Here is a 21114-nt window from a genome sequence, read left to right as displayed (position 1 = left end):
TCTTCCTGCCCCGGTGGAACTCTCCTCAGCTTCTCCATTGCCCTTTCTGGCTCTCTGGGTGGCTCGTCTTCACCCCTAAAGGTTGGTGCCCCCTAAAACGCCCAGGGACCTCTCTCCTCACCAGGCACGTGCTCCGCGGGGCAGTGTCATTGGCTTCTCAGCTGGCACCTCAGGCTGCGGCCGTTGTCCCCGCCTCAACTGCACATCCCTCTTTTCCTTCTGCTCCAGCATCTCCATCGAGCTGTCTGGAATCCATCTCAACCCATCATGTCCAAATCCAAAAGCACAGCCTGCCACCAAGTACATGAGATGATTCAAAAGCAGGAACATCTTCAAAAAATCCAGCACTGTATGATACCTTCCCATAGAGTCAGATCAAGATCCTTGCGCTTGCACCCCCTCTTCTGTCCAGCCTTGAGGAAATAAAGGTGGCATCAGGGCTGCCACTGGTCATTTCAACCATGGGCAATGGAAATGCTATATTTAACAACTGTCCTGCAGCACAAGAGGCTCAGGCTGGGCATCTGAAAGACTAGAGAAATAGCTGCGAGGGCTCCTCTCCAAACTGATTTTACTGCATATTCATCTACAGCTCCATTAAAACCAATTTTTGAAAATGTTCCATTATTTTGAATTCCCTTGTACTGCTGTTCATCCCTACAATAAACAGCAGCACCCCCATGTGGATGGTTGGTCTGCTGTCTCTGAGATTAAATTTCTCTGGAAGGTAAGCCTTATGAAAGTAGGGACTAGGTTTTGTCACTGTGGTATCCCCAGCCCCTAGAACACTCTGCCACACGGCAGGCACTGAATAGATAACCAGCAACTGAGTAGACGGCAGCAGCTATTTGATGAATAAGGGAAGTATATACACAAAGGGGCATCGTATCTGGCAGCTGCTGGCAATCAACTCAGGCCTCCCACCCACCCCAACCCTGACTCCCCGCTCTCCTTTCCCAGGGTCTTGGGGTATGGAAGGCATCCCTCCAAATGCCTCTTCTACCAGGTTGGTGTCTGAGGCTCTCAAAGACCTCAAAGCACATGAGGCTTGGCCTACTCCTCACTGAGCCCACTCACTCGGAGGCCCCAGGCTCTGGCTTCTGCTCCTACACCCACCCCAGGGCTTAGCAGAGCCCACCATCTCACCACTTGTCTGCTTCCCCGAGCCCCGCACGCTAGCCTGCACCCACAGCTGCATGACGAACTTCTCCACTCTGTCCTTGTAATATGGCAAAAAGGATAACTATCCTCTATGCCTGGAAAAGAAGGAAATGGCTTGATTCTTCTCCAACAGAGAGAAGCTCATGAGCATTCTGACAGTTGTTTTCTTAGGGCTTTCTCAGCTGCTTCAGAATGTTCTCATTGCTGAAAATCTTACCACTAGATGAATGATACATTACTACTGAAATTCCCTGAAAGAAATAACACAAGTAGACAGGTGTTAGCTTTCTAGGCAAAAGATACCTTTCATCATAATGATAGAGATTTAAACGTGGCAGCTAAGACACTGAAGATGCCCAGTCCCTTCATAAGTTTAAAAAAAAAAAAAAAAAAAGTAAAGGTCCAGTCTTAGAGACACATGGCAAAAGCCTAAAAATCAGGTTGCAGATTTTGTTGTTTTTTTCTTCCTGTGGGCTTTTAAAAATAAACTGCCCACTCATTTGCTTGAGATGGGTTAGGCACAGTCAGCTTTAACTTGAAAAACTGGAAATCCATGATTACCCTCATAGTGATACATTACCATAAACAATAAAGCAAGATGAAATATTATAAAATAGGAAACAAGAGACAGCAAAGACTTCATTTAATTCTAAGCTAAAAACAGAATTACAGGGGTATGCCACTTGGAAACAGTCTCAGCCTCAAATTAGAGAGAAAGCAGATGAGCAGCACACACGCTGAAAACCCAGACAACAGGCATGAGCAGAGCAGTGCCGAGCTTTCCCACCGCAAACAGTGCCGAGCTTTCCCACCGCAAACAGTGCCGAGCTTTCCCACCGCGCAGGAACCCCGGCAGGACCGCTTACGTGAAATTTAACTTACACCCCTTGTCTAAGACAAGGTTATGAGCTAAACTGAATTTTGTTTTAAAGCTGTGAGATGTAGTTTTATTGGCAATTAGAAGAGAGGAATAGTTGGGGACATAAAGAGAAACTTTTCCCAGTACTGTACTTTACCCATAAGGCATACTAATAATAAGGAAGAGAAGGAAGGGCGCAGAGGGTCTCGGGAGCCCTCCCACACCCCAGGAGGCCTGGGAGGCCTGGGCGGCCTGGGGAGGGAGGGAAAGAAGGTGTCCGCTGAGTGCTTTCCACAACCTCCTAACACCACTGAATCTGGTTCCAAAATGACTGTGTGGCTACAAAGACAGAAATAATCAAGACTCTATGTCATGAAATAACCTCACTGAAGAACTGGAGGAGTTTTCTGCCTTACATCTGTTCTTTTAACTATGCATTTACCGTCTTGATGATTTTTAGATATGCTAATTTTGGTGTTTGGTTGACAACTTTTAGCACCATAGTACTTCAATCTGGGTACATAATGAATATTATATTTTGTTGGTTTCTTACTCTAAAATTATCTCTCATCCGGCTGCCTGGATTTCCCCTTCTCTCCCACCTTCTGGCCTCCCTTCCCTTACTCTCTCTTCCCACTTCCTTGGACTCATGGATTTCTGGACGCGTAAACCCCAGCGAATCTGAGACACCATCCAGTCTGTGCACCAACTCTCTTTCATCTAACACAAATGACCTAACAGCCACCGTGTGCTGCCTTACTCCTTCCCAGGCCCTGCAGCAGCCTCTGCCTCCTGAACCAGCCAAGCCAAGCAGGCTTTCCTCTAAATGGCTGCTGACTAGGTCACGGCTGCTGACTAGTTCACGGCCACCCTGGGTAACTATGCAATGACCCAGACGGTGGTAGGGAGCAATGACCCAGATAATGGCAGGGAGTTTCCCTGAAGAGCAAATGTAAATTAATGTCTGGTGATGTGATCAGAAAATCCCAATGCCACCCTCCAGCCCTTGTAGCCCAAATTCTTGCCTCTTCTATGTCTGATAATGACTACAGAGCCAAAATACACTAAAAGCTCCTGAATTATAAGAACGTGGGCCAGGTGCAGAAGGGCTCACGCCTGTAATCCCAGACTTTGGGAGGCCAAGGTGAGTGGATCACTTGAGCTCAGGAATTCAAGACCAGCCTGGGCAACATGGCAAAACCCCCGTCTCTACAAAAAAAATAACAAAAATTAGCCAGGTGTGGTGGTGCGTGCCTTAACTCCAGTTACTTGGGAGGCTGAGGTGGGAGTCACTTGAGCCCAGGAGAGAGAGGTTGCAATCAGTGAACCAAGATCGCACCACTGCACTCCAGCCTGGGTGATAATGTGAAATTGTCTCAAAAAAAAAAGAAAAGAAAGAAAAAAAAGAATGTGCCAGGCTCCACGGTTCATGTGAATGACTGAGCCCAGGCTCCCAGACCTCCCAGGCCAAGGCAGGAGGATCACTTGAGCCCAGAATGTAAAGAGACCAGCCTGGGCAACACAGCAAGACCCCCATCTCTACAAAGAATTTAAAAATTAGCTGGGCATTGTACCATGCGCCTGTGGTCCCAGCTACTCAGGAGGCTGTGGAGGGAGGATTGCTTGGGCCCAGGAATTCAAGGTTGCAGTGAGCTATGATCATGCCACAGGACTCTAGGCTGAGCGACAGAGCAAGACTCTGTCTCCAAAAAAAAGAAAAAGAAAAGAAAAAAAAAGAATGCAATTTTACATGTCTTAGCAATAACAAAAAAGAAGTCCTTTTTTTGAAATGTTACCACTTGCTTTTCAGTGGCCCTTGTGAGAGACAGAAAGGTGGGCTTCCAGGCCACTCCACAGCCTGATGGCATCTGAGTCCCTGGGGTCAGGGGTTACTTCCCTGGGTGATTCTGAAGCACAACTGGGTTTGAAAACCACTAGTTTAGTGGAAAGAATGTAGGCTTTAGCACCAGAAAAACCAGGGTATTGAACAAATTCCTAAATTCTACCAGTTTACTTGTCTATAAAATAGAGATAATGATGATGCTTTTGCAAGACTGTTGAAAGGATTGCAGATAATACGTGCAATGTGCCTGGCACACATACTAGGAGTCCATTAATGGTAGTCATTATTACTATTACTATTGCTTTTTATTATAGCACTGTTATTTATGGCTCTTCTAAGTCTTTCTCTAAACCTACATTTCTTTATTTGAGAGGCAAGAATGAGAAGCAGCATATCCGTAAGAGTTTTGCCAATCACTCCTGACTAGAACGACAGGCTGCTTTCATGTTTCCCCAAGTATCAGTCCTATGCAGCCCACCGTTTTTAAAAAACCATGCAAGGCCGGGCCCAGTGGTTCAACGCCTATAATCCTAGCTCTTCGGGAAGCTGAGGCAGGAGAACTGCCTGAGGCCAGGAGTCCAAGACCAGCCCGGGCAACACAGTGAGACCCCATCTCCACAAAAATTTTAAAAAGTAGGCAGGCATGGTGGCATGCACCTGTAGTCCCAGATACTCACAATGTTGAGCTGGGAGGATTGCTGAAGCACAGAAAGTCGAGCCATGACCGCACCGCTGCCCACTAGCCTGGGCAACAGAGTAAGACCTTGTCTCAAAAAAAAGAAAAAAAAAATCCCACAATGCTCAGCTGCTGATTCACAGCCACCCTGACATTTCTGCTGCCTCCTCTGCACCCAGCTGGCTGCTCTCCTTCACTGTGTGCACCAGGAGGACCACTCTGCACTTGGCCATCCTGACCTTAATGACACGCCTGCCTTGCTTCTTCTCCAATCACAGAATTCCCTTTTGCCTTCTCAGGTGCCAGCCACGCCTCATGCCCTCACCCCGGTATTAATCTGATATTAGGGCTGTGCTGGCTGCTGCATCTTCCCAGGTAGGCATGAAGATGCTGTCATCACTGGATTAGCGCTCCTTATGCCTGCCATGCGAACTGCAGTCCACGAAAGCCCCCACATTCTACAAGATTGTGATAAGATACTTTCCCCAATTTTTTTTTCATTGTCCTCATTTGAGAAAGAAACAAGTCATCCTCAGGTGAAAGGATAATTCTGCTTCCCCCATAGTCTATCGTATCCATTAAGCACATTCCCCACACAGACATCCTAAGGACTAAACCTATTTTACACCCACGGAAAGAGCCAGGTATCTATGACAGCTCCCACAGCGCCTGTAACGGATGCTCTGACCCACGATATTTCATAAACCCTAATATACACAGGAAAAGCTCTCATTGAAAGCTATACAAAAGCACTCATAAATTTCAGACTGCCCTAAGCACCTCTCCTTTTGCTAAGACACTAGCTGCAGTACCACTTCAGACCTATTATTCTTATAACGACAACCTTCCTTATGCATCTCGTCCTATCAGCCTACTCAAGCACCATGACTATTATTTATACTGAATTTTACACTAACTGCAAGTATGTTTATTAACAAGGCAAAGATAAATGTTCTTTAAAACTAGTTTTGTCTAATAAAAATCCAAAAATGTGCTATTAATTACTTTCATTCATCATTACACTATGATAAGTCTCACTGTGTTGCCCGGGCTGGCCTTGGACTCCTGGCCTCGAGCACTTCTCCTGCCTCAGCTTCCCGAAGAGCTAGGATTATAGGTGTTGAACCACTGGGCCCAGCCTTGCATGGTTTTTAAAAACGGTGGGCTGCATAGGACTGATACTTGGGGAAACATGAAATCAGTTTGTCATTCTAGTCAGGAGTGATTGGCAAAACTCTTACGGATATGCTGCTTCTCATTCTTGCCTCTCAAATAAAGAAATGTAGGTTTAGAGAAAGACTTAGAAGAGCCATAAATAACAGTGCTATAATAAAAATACTCAGCTATTACAAAGCTAATAACTCTCATATGAGTAAAGCTCTAAGTATCAATTCATTTCAAAATTCCAGATACAGGTCATACATTCATCTCTCATTTTTTTTTAAAGATTTCTGCTTTTGAAAGACTCATCTAAATTGTCCACTATGTCAAAAGTATTTAATTCCCAGCATTAGGAAATAAACAAAAATTCAAAGATTTAAAAAATATAGTTTGGAAAGGAAGAGAAAGAGGAGAGTCAAAATGAATTAGCAATGCCCATAATAACAATGTCCTTTTTTAAAAGAACACGGTTCCAGAATTCCTATATTTATCTCTCTATCTCCATCTGTCAGTTGCTCTTCGGATCCTGCACATCAGCACATTGTGAACAGACAGTGGGTATTTTCACCCTGGACCAGGTAGAAAGCTTGCCTGCCTGTACACGCTGACTGCCTCCCTGTGTTATCTGTCCGTGTTCCGTTTGAATCCAATTTCCTTGCATTACCTCTGCCCAGGTCAGGGATGAATGGCCGTCAAATTCCCAGTGGAATAAAAAGAAAAACCCTTTTCTTCCTGAGGCAGCAAGTTTCAATTCACAGAGCACATGGCTAATCTACATATGTGAAGGTCACGGCACTTCAGTCAAAGAGGTTAAGAATGGAACAGCTCACGTAAGGGGTTGTCTTAAACATCTTGGCATGATGCCCAACAAGTAAGACTGTTGAAAAGCAATAGATAGCTTCTGGCAGCAGCAAGGGGAAAAATATTTTGATCATGTGATGCCATACACATTACCTCGTTTATTTCATGTGTGAAAGTTTGAGAGTCCCTGAAAAATACCACATATGCAAATCAAATCCAGATTTCAGCTTTACCAGTTTAGCCATGCTAGTACACCTTCCTCTTCATAAAATACATTTATATGAAATTTGTGGATGCACCAAGAATAAAACTTCAACATATTGACAGCCAGTTGGCTCAAATATCTTAACAGCTGATTACAACTTCTTTGCATTAGTTTTTCCATGAAGCATGAAACTACTTAGACTGGGAAAGGGCATTTAGACTAAAAAAGCATATTCTTTTAAGTTATCCAAATATAACTCTCTTAAATAAAATTCATCTTCTCCATCTTTCTCTATTCTTCTCTTTCTCACTAATAATATAGCAATATGGAAAATTACAGAAACTTAATGCACAATAAAAGATAAAACACAAAACTGCTTTCCTTTCAATTTCCCTCTTCAGTAATTAATTGTAGAATAAAACACTGGTGCTTCTAAGTGCTTGTATCTCCGACCCATATCAGAGTGAAGGAGGAAGGACAGTCTTGTCATACACAATAGACATGGGTGAAAGAGGAAAAGTCAGGACTGCAGAGGGCATGTCTCTGCCTCCTGTACGCATGGCACCTTCCTGAAATGCGTTCTGCATCAGCCAATTCAGGTTAAAGGCAGTTGGCACGAAGATGGGGGGAAAGGGACGATTTCCACACCCAGCAAAGTCATAAAAAGTATGACTGTAATTTTTAAAACTTTCCAGCAGTCCACAATAATAAATACTTGTTTAATACATGAAGAAAATAAAGTAGAAGCAAAAGATCCATTTTACCAATTTGGAAATTGTCTGCCAGCCACCCATTTCCTTCAACTCAAAGTTCAGATTGCTTATGAGGCCAGAGTTATTAAGTCTATATTTCTAATTAAATGGAATAGTAAGTAAAATTTAAACACCCCACAAACTATCTTAATTAATTTAATCACCACTATTTACTCAGTAATCTAAGGACATCACTCTATGCTCAACAATTAATACAATGTTTAACAATTTACAAATATTTTCTGGATATCTACTTCTGTGGTACAGTGCCCCTACACCAACATCACTAAATGTTTATTGATGGTAGGAAAATTAAATTCTTCAATTATAAATCTTCTGAATTTATTTCCTCACCAGTTAAAAATATGACTGCCTAAAAAACAGGCAAACTACAGCAAACATTTTAGAATTGCTCAATAACTTACTTTTCCTAAACACTGGACAAGGTAAAAACATATCAGGAAATTTGAAAACTGCCATGGTATGGATTAGAACTAAGCTTCAAATATAAACCTATTTGCTCTGAAAGACCGATAGTCTGCTAAGTAACTTGTTAAATTAACTAATAGAGAATCGCCTCTAACTCATTTTAATTCCTTATTCATGAGAAAATACAATCCTTTGTTACTCTATTAAAAGGTCCTTTTCATTGCCAAGCAGCATACACGTTTCTCATAAAGTTTAGTCCTCACGAAAATTCCATGAGTTAAGTATCCTTTCCCATTCTTTGACAAATGAGGAAACCACACAGCACAGAGAAGCGAAGTGACTTGCCTGAGGTCACACAGCTAGTAAATGTCTAATCTTCCAGTGCTCTCTAACCTGCCAGCTTTTGGCGCTAGCCCTTGCCCCAAGCCCCACGCCTCTTTACCTTCACTGTTTGTTTCTCATCAACCAAGTCTTAGCTCATCAGACCCCCTTTGCTGTAGGAGCCTTCCTGCCTCAACTCCACCCCAACCTAATCTATATAAAGTGACCCTCTAACATCAAAACTTCTTTCACAAAATCCTTTACACCTTACTGTGTAGCATGTTTGCTTGTCCTTAGTTCCTGCATTGTCCATTTGTGGAGGTCACCAAAGGATCCCATCACCCAGCATGGTGCCCGGCACACAGTGGGCTCTTCACAAACATGCGCCTTCTGCCCACATTATTGCTGTGATGACACAAATCTATAGTTCCAAAGCCCTGACGCAGACGGTGCAATACAGTGAAGTAGATGAACTGAGTATTAAATCCTTCATGTTACTGATGTGAAGGCTTTTCTTTAGCAGAAAAATCACCATATGAATGACACCCAATACAAAATCCAAATTAGGATCACTTTCTCATCAATGTCACAGCACCAAAGAACAATCTCCAAGTACACTGACCTTCCACATAGAATAGCAAATACTGACCAAACGGATTTCCTTGCAACTGATATTGGAAATGAATAACACATTCATTAGGAAAGTTTCAGTTTGGATACATCATCTACTCCATAAATACTTCTTAGATGGTGCACTTTGAGGTATAGATATAGTCTTTTTGCATAAGAACTACAGAAGAAAACTGTAGCCATTCACTTTAATTTCCACTTTTTAAAACACCAGGAGTCTATGATAATATACCAGGGAAAATTAAGGATCATATGTCATCTTTACTCGGTGGATCTTAAGCACCAAGTGGTGCTCAGTAAGTATTTGTTCATAATAGAATTACATTTTGTCCCTGATAGTTCTATAAATCTCAGCATTTTAAAAAAAATTGTTCTTTATATATTTGAGGGAGGACCCCGGTATTCTTAGATTTGACATTCCTGTTTTGACTATTTAGGAGCAGCCCTAACCCTCCATGCGTAATAAATTATAATTTTGCTAAGGATCAAGTCTAAATCATATATTCAGTGAAGTTGAAGCAAACACAGAAGCAAGTTACTTAGCTAATGAGAGACCAAAGTCTAGCACCCAAAAGCTCCAAGAAGCCTACTTTTAAATTTTTGCAACTTCGTTCCTTTGCAAAAAGTAATTCTCCTAAAAAGCCAGTCATTTTTTGCAGATCATCAAAGTGGGAAGGTTTAGGAAGTATAACAGAGGAATGACTGTTGGCCGGAGAAGAGACTACTAATTAATATTAGGGATGGGATACTGAATGGGATAGCAGCTTGGGTCCAATGGCATCAGCCATAGGCTCTGTGGGTAAACCAAAACCAATTTATATAACTGCTGAGCAAGAGTCCCAATCAGTACAAAACCACATTCTGTAAGGGAAACTACAGTGGAATGCAAAAATCTATGTATTTGCACAGGTCTCAGTTTATATTCACAGAATATGTCTGGGATCTAGTGTGGTTTAATAAGCTGTTCAGTGGTGCATAGCTGATTAGGCACTATTTGTTTAAAAATTCAAAGCAGCACAGATTTTTGGAGTGGGAGGGGCTGAGCATCACCTAACTGATGCCAGCAAGGGCTTGTCCTGAGTCAGCCACACCCCGAAGTGCAGCAGGACCAGGCAAAGAACGAGAAAACAAGCCCCACATGGGAAGGCAGGTAGGCAGAGAAGAGAGGGGCCACATACAGATGCCACAGATAGACATCCATGACCTCAGTGAAGGTTTTCAACAAATGTTGGCCTGGCAGCCAACATTCCAGGTAAGGAAACTGACCCCCTGCTGGAGCGCAGAGAAAATTGGTGCTGAGGCTTCCAAATGAGCTAAGGTCTGACCAGCTCCAAGCCCGTGATCTTACCATTATATCAAGATGCCTCATCATAGAAGCTTATTCACTCACAAATCCTCAGAACCACCAAAATAAACTAATACACAGCAAACATGCCAGTCCCCTTGGAATTATGTCTGCTTCTTCAGAAAGATACTTGCTCAGCAGTACCAATGTTCCACATTCCTATTTCCAAGGTCATTTATAATTCATTGGTTAGAGTGAATTTATTATAAAATATACCAGTGGTAACAGAAAATTTAAAGGGCATTAAAATGGGTGTGTAGCTTGATATATGATCACTGAATCTTAAAAGGTGGTTCTCAAGATTTCACAAATTAGATGCCAGCTTCTAAATGAATTTTAGAATTAACAATCATTTCAATATAAGGCTATGAAATATGGTGAGTGGTTTAACTTCTAAGATGCTCATCACAAAAAGAAACAGTAGATACTAAGAATTCTGGAACTGCCTCCACTAATCATCAATGCCTCGCTTTCTGAAAGGTTTATTTCAGGACCCAGAAGCAGTAGCTGAATTTACTCCTCAGCCAGCATACATTATCTAAACAGTTACCAAAAATACCCCAGCAATCCAAGTATCTTCCTAAATCTGAACAGACTGTTTTAACTTTTTTTCCAAGAATCTATGTAATGTAGAAAACTGAGAAAAAGAAAAAGGACCATTCTATATAAATTTGAAAGTGATTATATTTTCCTTCTTTTAGTTATTATTCTCGGTAGTGGATCTATATTTTGCTCTGGCACAAAGCCAGTAACTGATTGGTAGAAATGGAAAAGAGTCACTAGATCACATCAACTGTATCACAACAACCTACAATTGTTGTTGGCCAGATTTTGTTTTGCCAAAATCTACTCCCCCACCGGGGGAAAAAAAAAAAAGCAGGCCAAAGAGACTGCTGACCCACATGGTTGCTATCTGCACTTTGTTTAAATGAGCCAGTTCTAAGTCAATGATGTCAACAATACCACGATCCAGGTTATGAAGGGAGCAAGCGTTAGCAATATCTCTGCATGATCCGCACACCAACAGCAGCAATCCCCAGACCCCAGCTATTGTCTGTCTCTGGCACAGGGCTGATTAAGAAAGTGGGAGCTCAATAAATATTTGCCAATTGACTGTCTGGAGTAGATATTTATCTAACATATACCTCACTGCATACACAAATGCTAAATGTTTACACCTTAAAGAAATAATTATTGCTTCCCAGTACAAGCTCTTAAATAACACTTCATTTCCCCTCTGTGGAAGCTAGTGTTAAAAGTACATAACTGATCTTACAAAGATGTGACTACCTATCAGCATCAGCAGCAGTTCCAGTACAATGCCAATACCTTACACAAACCAAAGACGCCTGTTCATGAGACTAGGCAGGATCTAGAAGTCTCCCTTCACAGCTGCCTTTAAAATGTAATTCTAAAAGGTCAATCATCTTAATTTAGTAATTTTTCCACATACAAAGAATTTCTGAAGTTCTGCAGAGGACTAGAAAGTAAAAACATGAGGGGGAGGCACAAATTTGGCGGCAGAGAACACTATGGAAAAGGACATGGCACCACCTAGACTCTGCGTTTGCTCTGGGTTGGCGGGGGTGAGACGCCCAAAAACTTCAAACACAGAAAGAACAGAAAAAAGTATCACTACAAATGATTTTCACTAATAGTGGGAAAATAGAATTAATAATTTTTAAGAGACTACAAATGCAAAAGGTGAGGGAAGAAAGGCAAGGGAAAAGTGAGAATGGTAACAGTTCATTTCCACACCCTATTATCTAACCAAGTCCCAGGTTTCTCTCAACAAAATACCCTCAACCTTTAAACTTTAGAAAGGTTCCAAAAAGCTGCTTTTCAAACTTTTAATAACATAACTGGCAGTGAAACTACTAACCTTTGTAATACACATCTCCAAAGAGACCAACTCTATGAGGATTACCCCAAAGTTAGAATGGAGAGGAAGTAATGTACTAATAAAAAACAAAAACAAAAAAAAACCATTAGCATCCTGATGCAATGTCTGTGGAAGAATTTACTCACAAACTATGAAGTGATAAGATTAATGGTTACAAAAACAAGATTATTTTACTTACAATACACATTAGCAGCTAACAATTTTAAAAGAAAGAAAAATATTTTTATTTCCGTTTGAGAAGAAGGAAAAGTTCTGGGGATAGATGATGATGGTGACAGCCACACAACAATGACAATGTACTTAATGCCACCGGAATGTATGCCTAAAAATGGTTCAAATGGTAAACTGTATGTTATGTACATATAGCTTACCTCTATTTAAAAAAAAAAAAAAACATATATTTAATTTTTTAGCATCCCATTCAAAAAAAGAAAAAATGTAGCATTATGGTCCAGGATTTCTTCTGGATTTCATCAAATATGGCTTCCCTTCCAGAGTCGCCTGATAAGGAATGGCTTCTGGTCTAGTTCTCCAGCTCATCATTCCTCAAGGCCCAGGAAGACACTGAGAAGTGCACCTTACAGAAGATGGTCAACAGAGGGTCAATCTCCTCCAGATTCTGCTGCCATCTACCTGATTTTAATAATGGAAATAAGAGTAGCTATTTGTAAACCAGATATGCTTAAGATTTTAGGGCTTTAGTCTGGTGCCTGGTAATAAATCTCATCCAAGAAACAAGTTAATTTCATCATTAGTTCATCTGTCAAACTCAGTAGCCTTCTAATATTCTTGGCATTGATCCATACAGATGTGAGTTTGAAAACTGCCTACTGGATCCTATTAAAATAAGTAAATCTTGCCTGGCACGATGGTTCACATCTGTAATCCCAGCACTTTGGGAGGCCGAGGTGGGTGGATCACTTGAGCTCAGGAGTTCGAGACCAGCCTGGGCAACATGGCAAAACCCCATCTCTACGAAAAATACAAAAATTAGCCAGGTGTGATGGCATGCACCTGTAGTCCCAGCTGCTTGCGGGGCTGAGGCAGGAGAATCACTTGAATCTGGGAGGTCAAGGCTGCAATGAGCCAAGATCACGCCACTGCACTCCAACCTGGGTGGCAAAGTGAGACCCTGTCTCAAAAAGAAAAACAAATAACTAATGTAAGGAAATAATTTTCTTAGAATTACTCCAAGTCAAAGACTTTGAAAATAGAACATATTTAGTGAAAACTTACAGTGGAAACACATATTCTACTCTGAAAAAATTCACTCACTCAATTAAAGTGAATTGCTAATTAAAACTACATAGTATATATCTACCATTCCATTCATTCAGATGTCAGTATAAGGAAAAACAAATGAATATTTAGGACACTCAGGTAATGACTGACACCTAAGTCATTTTATCTTCACCAAATTTCCTGAAGAAAAAGTTGCTAAAGTACACCAAGTTTCTGGATCAGAATTAATTCACTCAATTACCCAATTAAACCAAAAGGGCCATTGAGTCTTATTCAAATAGCCTTCAAGCTAGAGAAAAGATATTTATAATAGTTCTACATCTATGATACAGAAATATATTCTTGGTAGAGGAACAGTTTTGCCTAGTGCCTCTCCCGGACACCACAGGGAACAGGGTTTGGGATTCCTCAGCCTCAAGCAAGCACACACAGCAAGTGTGCGGCACTACTTTACATATCCACAGAGAACCTGCAAAAACCTCCCTCCCGTTCAGGAAAGGGCACCTTCGAAAAGGCATGCAACCAAAACCACCCAATCCCAAAAAGGCCTAAGAGATGGATACGGCCCCTTGAGTAATAACAGCAGTGTAAAATGTCATAAAAATTTTATAACATCCAACTTGAAAACCTAAATATTGCAAAAAAAAATGGAATTGAGTTTTATTAATATTCATGTTCAGCCTCCATAAATCTGTCATTTTATGCAACACACCACAGTTCTATCAAACATAAATATCAATCTCAAATTTACAAATCTACACATACACTCCAAAACAAAAGTGACACGAATGAAATATCAGTGCCTTTTCCACCCACATGGATCAAAGCACACAGCCCCATGAGCTGAGCAGTATCAGTCCAGCGCAGAGCTGCGAGAAAAGCCTCCAGATTGAGGACACCGGCAAAAAAGCTAATACAGAGTCCTATGCCAGCACATCCAAAATTGACATCCCCAGTGAGTCTCCAAACGGAGTAGAAAATCTCATGGAACCCTAACAAATGTTCATCAAATCACTCATCTCCTAGGAAAGGGTACGGTTAAATAAATGAAATGATCATCTTTTCGGTTTGCCTGTGATATTGGAATTTATCCTAGGAAAGCAAGTGTTCCTATTACATCAGAAGTCATCTTTTTAGATAGATACACCCTGCCTGGAATGATAAAGAAATAAAGTCTATTAATAAGAAATAGAACTGAAAACTCAACTGCATTCTATTACACCTATTCTCTTTAAAAGGTATCTGTGTCTAATAAAACGATCAAATGAGCTTATATTAAGTCTTCCTCTACATTGTCTTACATTTTTAAAATCAGTTCTCAAACCAGAATTAATGTTTTTTTTTTTTAATATCAGAATAAAGATGTTATTTTCTTCAATTTCAGTAAAGGAAAATGACATTCAGAGGTTAAGTATATTAGTAAAAGTGTCCAAGTGTGATCTGCATTATTTCCACATCCATAACACACTTCTGATACACTATGACATTGAGAAAAATGGAACAAGTATAAAAAGCCTTGCCAAAAATTCATGACTAAATATAGACAAGCAGAGCCAAAGCAAAGAGGGGTTACGGTTCCTCATTATAGATTCAAGGTAAGGATATGCTAGTCCCTAGCATATACTTACTGATGTAGTATTAATATAAACATAAACCTAAGTGATAGCTGTCTTAAAGAGTGGCTACCACTAAAAAAAAAAGTACCAAAATATTGTCAAAAGTATGTACCACAAAAATCAGGACTCCCAATGAAAACGATTTTAAGCCATGCATAATTTCATCCCAGATGATTCAGAAAACAAAACTGCAGACATTTGTTGTATTTTCTTTTCCTGTTTTTTAAATGATAGGCCCTTTCCATGAGCCACAGTTACTAAGTCCACCTTTTCTAACTATACACAGCCATCCATACTTTGGCAAATATATAAACTTAGCCCACAAAAATTTATTTACAAGATTTTAAATATCAGACACCCTAAGATTTAACTGGGAGTGATTTTATCAAACAATATATCTCACACACATTTTAAGGTAATCAGGAACCAGTTTGTAGCTTCCTGCTTCGCATGCTAGCTAATCACTTTTCTTCTAATGGTAAATAAGGCCCTTTTCTTAATACATTGTACTACGTTTTATAAACTAAAAGTTAAAACTGCATTTATGGAATTCAGTAGAAATGTGGACATCATAAAACCTATGTGTGTGAGTAGACCTCAATATTCCTTTTGAGACTGCTCCATCTGAATACTCATCTTACAAAAATCTAGTAACAAACTGAATAGTCAAAAATGGCTTATTTCACTTTTTAAAAAGACCCTTCTCCTATAATACATACATGTTTTGTCCCAATTACGAAAACATTTGCCACCCAATAGAAACTATTTCCTGAAATCAAAAATGAAACTAAAAACGTATTAAAAGCCAAAATATTTCATCATTTAACAATGTGATTTAATAGCATTTTATGACCTACAGTCAGGCAGTAATTTAATATTTTGGACAAATGACTGTTTCTTAGTATAATTACAACAACAAATACTAAATAATACTAGCCTTCCAAAAAGAAAAAAAAAAAAGGATCGTAAAAAAGACACATTCCACATGTTACACGGTAAGGTACTTAAAAGAAATTCCTGAATCTAGGTCGCATGTCCATCACATTTCCCCCCACCTCAAAAAAAAAAAAAAAAAAAAGGCTATTCCCAAGGGTCATAGGGACATAATGGATTCATTCTCATTCCAAGAAAACAAAATACTGAAAATGATTGGTACCATTAACAAAAAAATACTCTAAAGTAACATGGTCCTACATCTGCCTCTAACTTCATTCGTCTCTAGTTTACGAAGATGTGAATTTTAAACTGCTCCTTTAAAAGCAGGCTGACAAAGCAAACCTTTTTAAAATTAATTACGTGGGTTTATTTCCATGATTCTTCTCTACAATGTTTTTCCTCGTGGGAATCAAAAACAGAAGTTGAAATCACAAGTTTTCTATCAATAATAGAAAAATATATTATCCTTAAAAGCAAAACTCCAATAACTAAAGATCTGAAAACAGCGGACAGCAGTGTTCAGCCTGGGATTCACAAGATTATTTATTAAATTCAGCTCTTCCTTCACTCTGACAAGTCTCTAAGGTATGATTACTGTTAAAATACCTCTTCCTAAAATAAATGAGTTACATAAAAATATACATACGACGACTGTTGTTCCCCTCTAACAGATTAGAATTTTTTAAACTTTCATAGCATTAACATGAAAGAAAAATTATTTGGAAAAAAACACCCAGCACAACTTGCTTAGAATATAGTTTCCCTAATTCATTGTGTAAGCAGTTCAAACAAGGCTCAAATTACCTAATCTAACAAAACAATCAAGAAAAAAGAAAAGATTATTGGGGCATTTCTGTATTCTCCAAATCAAAAGCAAGTATGAAACGATTCTTAGTATTTCACAGGAATATCTGATTTTTCCCCTTTTAATTATTATCTGCACAAATATGTGGTTTCCTCATTTCGTTTTTTAAATACGTCAATTCTAACCAAAACTCCTCATCCACAAATATCTTTAAACAGAACTGATAAATCACAAAAAAATGAAGCTTAAATCTTGTTTATCAGGTGAATTACACATCACCAAAATATATTGCTGTCTATCAAAATCTTAAAATTAAAAAAATTTTAAGGTTTTATTAAGCTGCGTGTGCTGATAGAATTCAAATTTTTCCATAGTTGAATTTGTAAAGGGGAGACTTTTATAAAGGCTTTACAAATCCAAAAATTGGTAAAATTCGTGGTTTACTTATTTTTCAATGGCCTTATCCTCAGCCTCCAATTAAAGTCTATGATATATGTAATGTGCATATTGTAAGACTATCATCAAAGATCTGAATTTTGTAAATGCCCAATACTGGACACCAGCGGACTGTTTTTCTGTATTTGATCCTCTTATTAATAACTATGATTCATAATAGTTTCAGCTTTAAATACCGAACCTTACATCTGCTTGTAATAGAGCTCAGTTATTATTTGTGGCAAGAATTTTTGTGACTGTACTGCTCAGCACTTCTATTTACATCAGCAGTGCTAAATGCCCAATGGTGAGAGGGGAGCCAATCAGATGGCAGATTAGATGTCAACTCAGAGGCAGCTGTCTGGAGACTATTACAGCCAGTTTACCTCCACAATTCAAATTCCAAACCTTGCAAAGGAGATCAAGTCAGTCTTTAGGCTCAGCCTACTAGCAAGAAACAGCAAGAGTGCAGGACACTTCCTAACAGCGCTGTAGGACTCGGGTGACAGCAAAATAAAGAAAATCCAAATAAATACGATCCCAAAAGATCAATTTTCACTGGTCTGCTATCTTACTGGATTTGCTAAATAAAATGCATGCCTAATCCATGATCAAAATAAGTTCAATTGATCCGGAACGTGCTCCTTTCACATAGCCTGCCTGTTGAAGGTGACTCCCTGCAAGCAGCCCGTAAGCCCAATAATGGATTTCCCTGGCTATTCTAAGGAACGAATCGATGTATTTTAGAATATTGCACCTCCACGTCGTTGTAAATTTTGTTATTATTCCTGCCAGCAAACGTTCGAGCTCGAAGCCCGCACCCAGTGTGTCTGAATGGCTCTCCCTAAGTAGGAAAAACCCACTCGCTTGTCACAAAGCTAACCTATTTTCCCTGCCTGGACCTCGGAAGCCAAGAGGGAACGTGCTGTGGCTAAAGGTGGGAGAAAGTTCCTCATTCTTTCCCCCGTTAAAGCACATTGTGGGCGCTCCCAGAGCCGATCGGGTGGCTCTTCGCCTCGGCCGTCCTGGCCGGGAGAGCCTATTTGTTACAAAAACACCCGAACGGTCCCCGCCGCCCCAAACGGCGACCGCGCGGGTGGCGCCTCGGGATCTAGCTTCGCGTTCCCGGGCCTGGGGGAGGGGGGGACGCGGGTGCGGGCCGACGGGGTCGAAGCCACCCGGCCCGGCCCGGCCCGGCGAAGCCCTCCCAGGCCTGGACAGCGCGCCGGCCCCCGGGGCGCCCCGACCGCGGCGGGAGGCGGCCGCCCGTCAAGATGGCTTTGGGCGCCGCGCCCCCGCCGCCCCCGCGGGAAGACGGGGAAAAGTACGCGGCAAAGAAAGAAACTCAGGCTCGCGGCGCGGCGAGGCCGCCGGGCGGAAGCAGGCCCGGCCGGCGCGGGGGTTACCTGGGATCTGCCCATGGTCGGTCCGGGGGTGCCGGGGCTCATCGCCGGGTGACTCCTTTGTTGCGCGGCCGCCCAGGCCGGGCTGGCAGCGGCGTACTGGGCGCCCATGTCCTTGCCCAAGCCCATGCCCGCGGCCGCCTGCTGGCCGCCCGCCGCCGCCCCCGCCGCCGCCGCCGCCTGGGACTGGGGCTGCGACGGCGGCGGCGGCGGCGCGCTGGGGCTGCTGTACTCGGGGTAGCTGCCGCCGTAGCTCCGCATCATGGGGCTGGGCGAGGTGAGCAGCTGATTGAGGGTCGGGGTGGCCCCCGACGGGTGCTGGTTCTGCCCGGCGAAGCGCTGGAAGCCCCCCGCCGCCGAGCCGGCGGCCGCCTTGCTGAGGCTCGCGGCCCCGCCGCCCCCGGGGCCCATCATCATGCCGCCGCCCTGCTGCCGGGGGGAGCTTAGCACCCCGTACCCCGCGGACGAGCCCCCATAGCCGCCGCCGCCTCCTGCTGCTGCTGCCGCCGCCGCGGCCGCCGCCGCCACAGCTCCCGCTCCTGCTCCTCCTGCTCCTGCTCCTGCTCCTCCTCCTCCTCCTCCTCCTCCGCTGCCTCCTCCTCCTCCTCCGCCGCCGCCGCCGCCGCCGCCGCCCGCGCCGGGCCGGCTGTAGCCCGGATAATGGTTGCACTGGCTGTTGGGGTACCCTTCGTGGGAGTTCTGCAGGGGGTCCATGCTGCCGGGGGCCCCGGCGGCGGCGGCGGAGGCGGAGTGCATCATCCCCATCCCGGGGCTTTGTTGTCCGCCATGTTGATCAAAGCAAGGCCCAGCGCGGCCGCCGGGGCCGCCGCTCGCAGGGGCAGCGCTGCCATAGTAATTATTAAACTCCGGGACGGCTGCCGGGCCGCCGCCGCCCCCGGGCACGGCGACCGGCGGCTGCTGCGCGCCCAGGGCGCCCAGGCCCGGGTGCTCGTAGCGGCCGCCCGCCGGCTCCCCCATCTTGGGCGGCGCGTCGTCCTCGTCGCCCGGCTTGCTCAGCAGCGGCGGGCCCGGGGGGTCGGCCTGGCCGCCCGCGGCACTGTCCTTGGCGCCTCCATGTTGCGGCTGCTCCATGTCGGGGCCGGGCTGAGGCGCGCCGCCGCCCGCGCCGCCCAAGCTGTTGTTGTTGGAAATGGGATGTTGCTGCTGCTGCTGCTGCTGTTGCTGCTGCTGCTGCTGCTGCTGCTGGAACTGGTTTAGCTGCTGCTGTAGTGCGTGGTGGTGGTGGAGGTGGTGGACATGGTGGTGGTGGTGGTGGGTATGGTGGTGGTGGTGGTGCTGCTGGTGGGGCGGCGCGGCGGGGGCTTCGCCAACGGTTTTCAGTTTGTGGTTGGGGAGCAGCCCCGTCTCCATGGCCGAGCCCGGGCCCGACGAGGAGGAAGAGGACGCCGCCGCTGCCGCCGCGGAGGAGGAGGAGGAGGAGGACAGCGCGGCGGCGCTTCCACCCTCCTTGAGAGCCGCCTCGGAGCCGCCGCTTTTGGCGCTGTGGGTGCCGGCGGCGGCGGCGGCCGCGGCGCCCGCGTTATGGGCCATGTTGAGTTCGTGACGGGGGAGCAGGGGGTGGTGGTGCACACTGTTCAGGCCGCCGCCGCCGTCGCCGCCGCCCCCCAGCATGGGTCCCGGTGCCGCCGCCGCCGCCGCCGCCGCGCCGCGCGCCCCCGCCTCCAGGTCCCGGGCTCCGGGCGCCGGCCGCGGCCCGGGGAGCGCCCGCCGTTCGCCGCTGCCTGCCCGCGCCCGTGCCCGCGCCGCCGCCGCCGCCGCCGCTGCTGCCCGCGCGGCCATGATCGCCGCGGCGTGGCGAGGCCGGGCGGGGGGCGGGGGGAGACAATAACCCCCACTTTTCAGGCCGCGGCCCCTCCTGTGCGCATCCACGCGGCCCGCCGGGAAGCCGCGACCCCCTCCCCCTCCGCAGGCCCCGCCGGAGCGCCGGGCCGGGCACGCCTTACGCTCTGGGCCTGCTCCCGCTGTGTGCTTTCATGGTGAAAGTTTTTAGTTCAGGTTTAAATGAAACTTTTCTCTTTTCCTCTCTAACCCGGATATGGGTAAATACACGACTAGCTGAGCCTATCGGGCCCAGCATGGCTTGAGAGGGAGCGGGCGAGCTCGAGCAACTATTATCCACTTCGCTCGCATTACTCCCGCGCACTCGCAAAACGTGGACTGGACTCGTCCCCGGGCCGCCGCCGCCCGCCCCGGCGCAGCCTCGCGGGGCCCAGCCGGGCTGGGGCTAAGGCTGGGGCCGGGGCCGGGGCCGGGGCCGGGGCGGCTCGGCGGCCGCTCGGAGTGCGGCGGCGTGGGGCGGCCGGAACCTGCACTTTCCCCTCGGGCCGCTGTCTCCTTGCCAACCGGGCGTTCGCGTGTTTGTTTTCACGTCTAAAAGGAACGATACAAAGGTGGAAAACGAGTCTGACGAGCAGACAAAAGAGGGAGAAGGGCTGGGAAACAAAGTTGTCTGTTGGCCTCAGAGGTTACAAGGAGCCGACGGAGAAAGAAAGTATTTAGGCAATCTGCAAAAGCACGGTCTCTCCCAGGAGTTATGTAATTTTCAGAACGTTCGCCTCTGCCTTGATTTC

At 44.6% G+C, this 21114-nt stretch overlaps 1 protein-coding gene across 10 annotated transcripts in view; it reads right to left on the bottom strand.

Moving 5' to 3' along the window:
- The window catches only part of ARID1B (AT-rich interaction domain 1B), a 433110-nt gene extending 412434 nt beyond the window's left edge, over nucleotides 1-20676 (bottom strand). For 8 of the 10 annotated variants that reach the window (XM_054558365.2, XM_054558366.2, XM_054558369.2 and 5 more), the window contains exon 1: nucleotides 18527-20338. In XM_054558365.2, the coding sequence (XP_054414340.2) occupies nucleotides 18527-20323 (1797 nt within the window). In that variant the 5' untranslated portion in view covers nucleotides 20324-20338. Of the gene's footprint in view, nucleotides 1-18526 lie in introns of all 10 variants that reach the window. The other 2 variants (XM_024248190.3, XM_024248192.3) reach the window with 2 other exon arrangements.
- Between the last annotated feature and the right edge of the window lie 438 nt (nucleotides 20677-21114).

This window comes from Pongo abelii, chromosome 5, assembly GCF_028885655.2.
Source record: "Pongo abelii isolate AG06213 chromosome 5, NHGRI_mPonAbe1-v2.0_pri, whole genome shotgun sequence".
Classification (NCBI taxonomy): domain Eukaryota; kingdom Metazoa; phylum Chordata; class Mammalia; order Primates; family Hominidae; genus Pongo; species Pongo abelii.
This window is presented reverse-complemented; position numbering and strand designations above follow the sequence as displayed.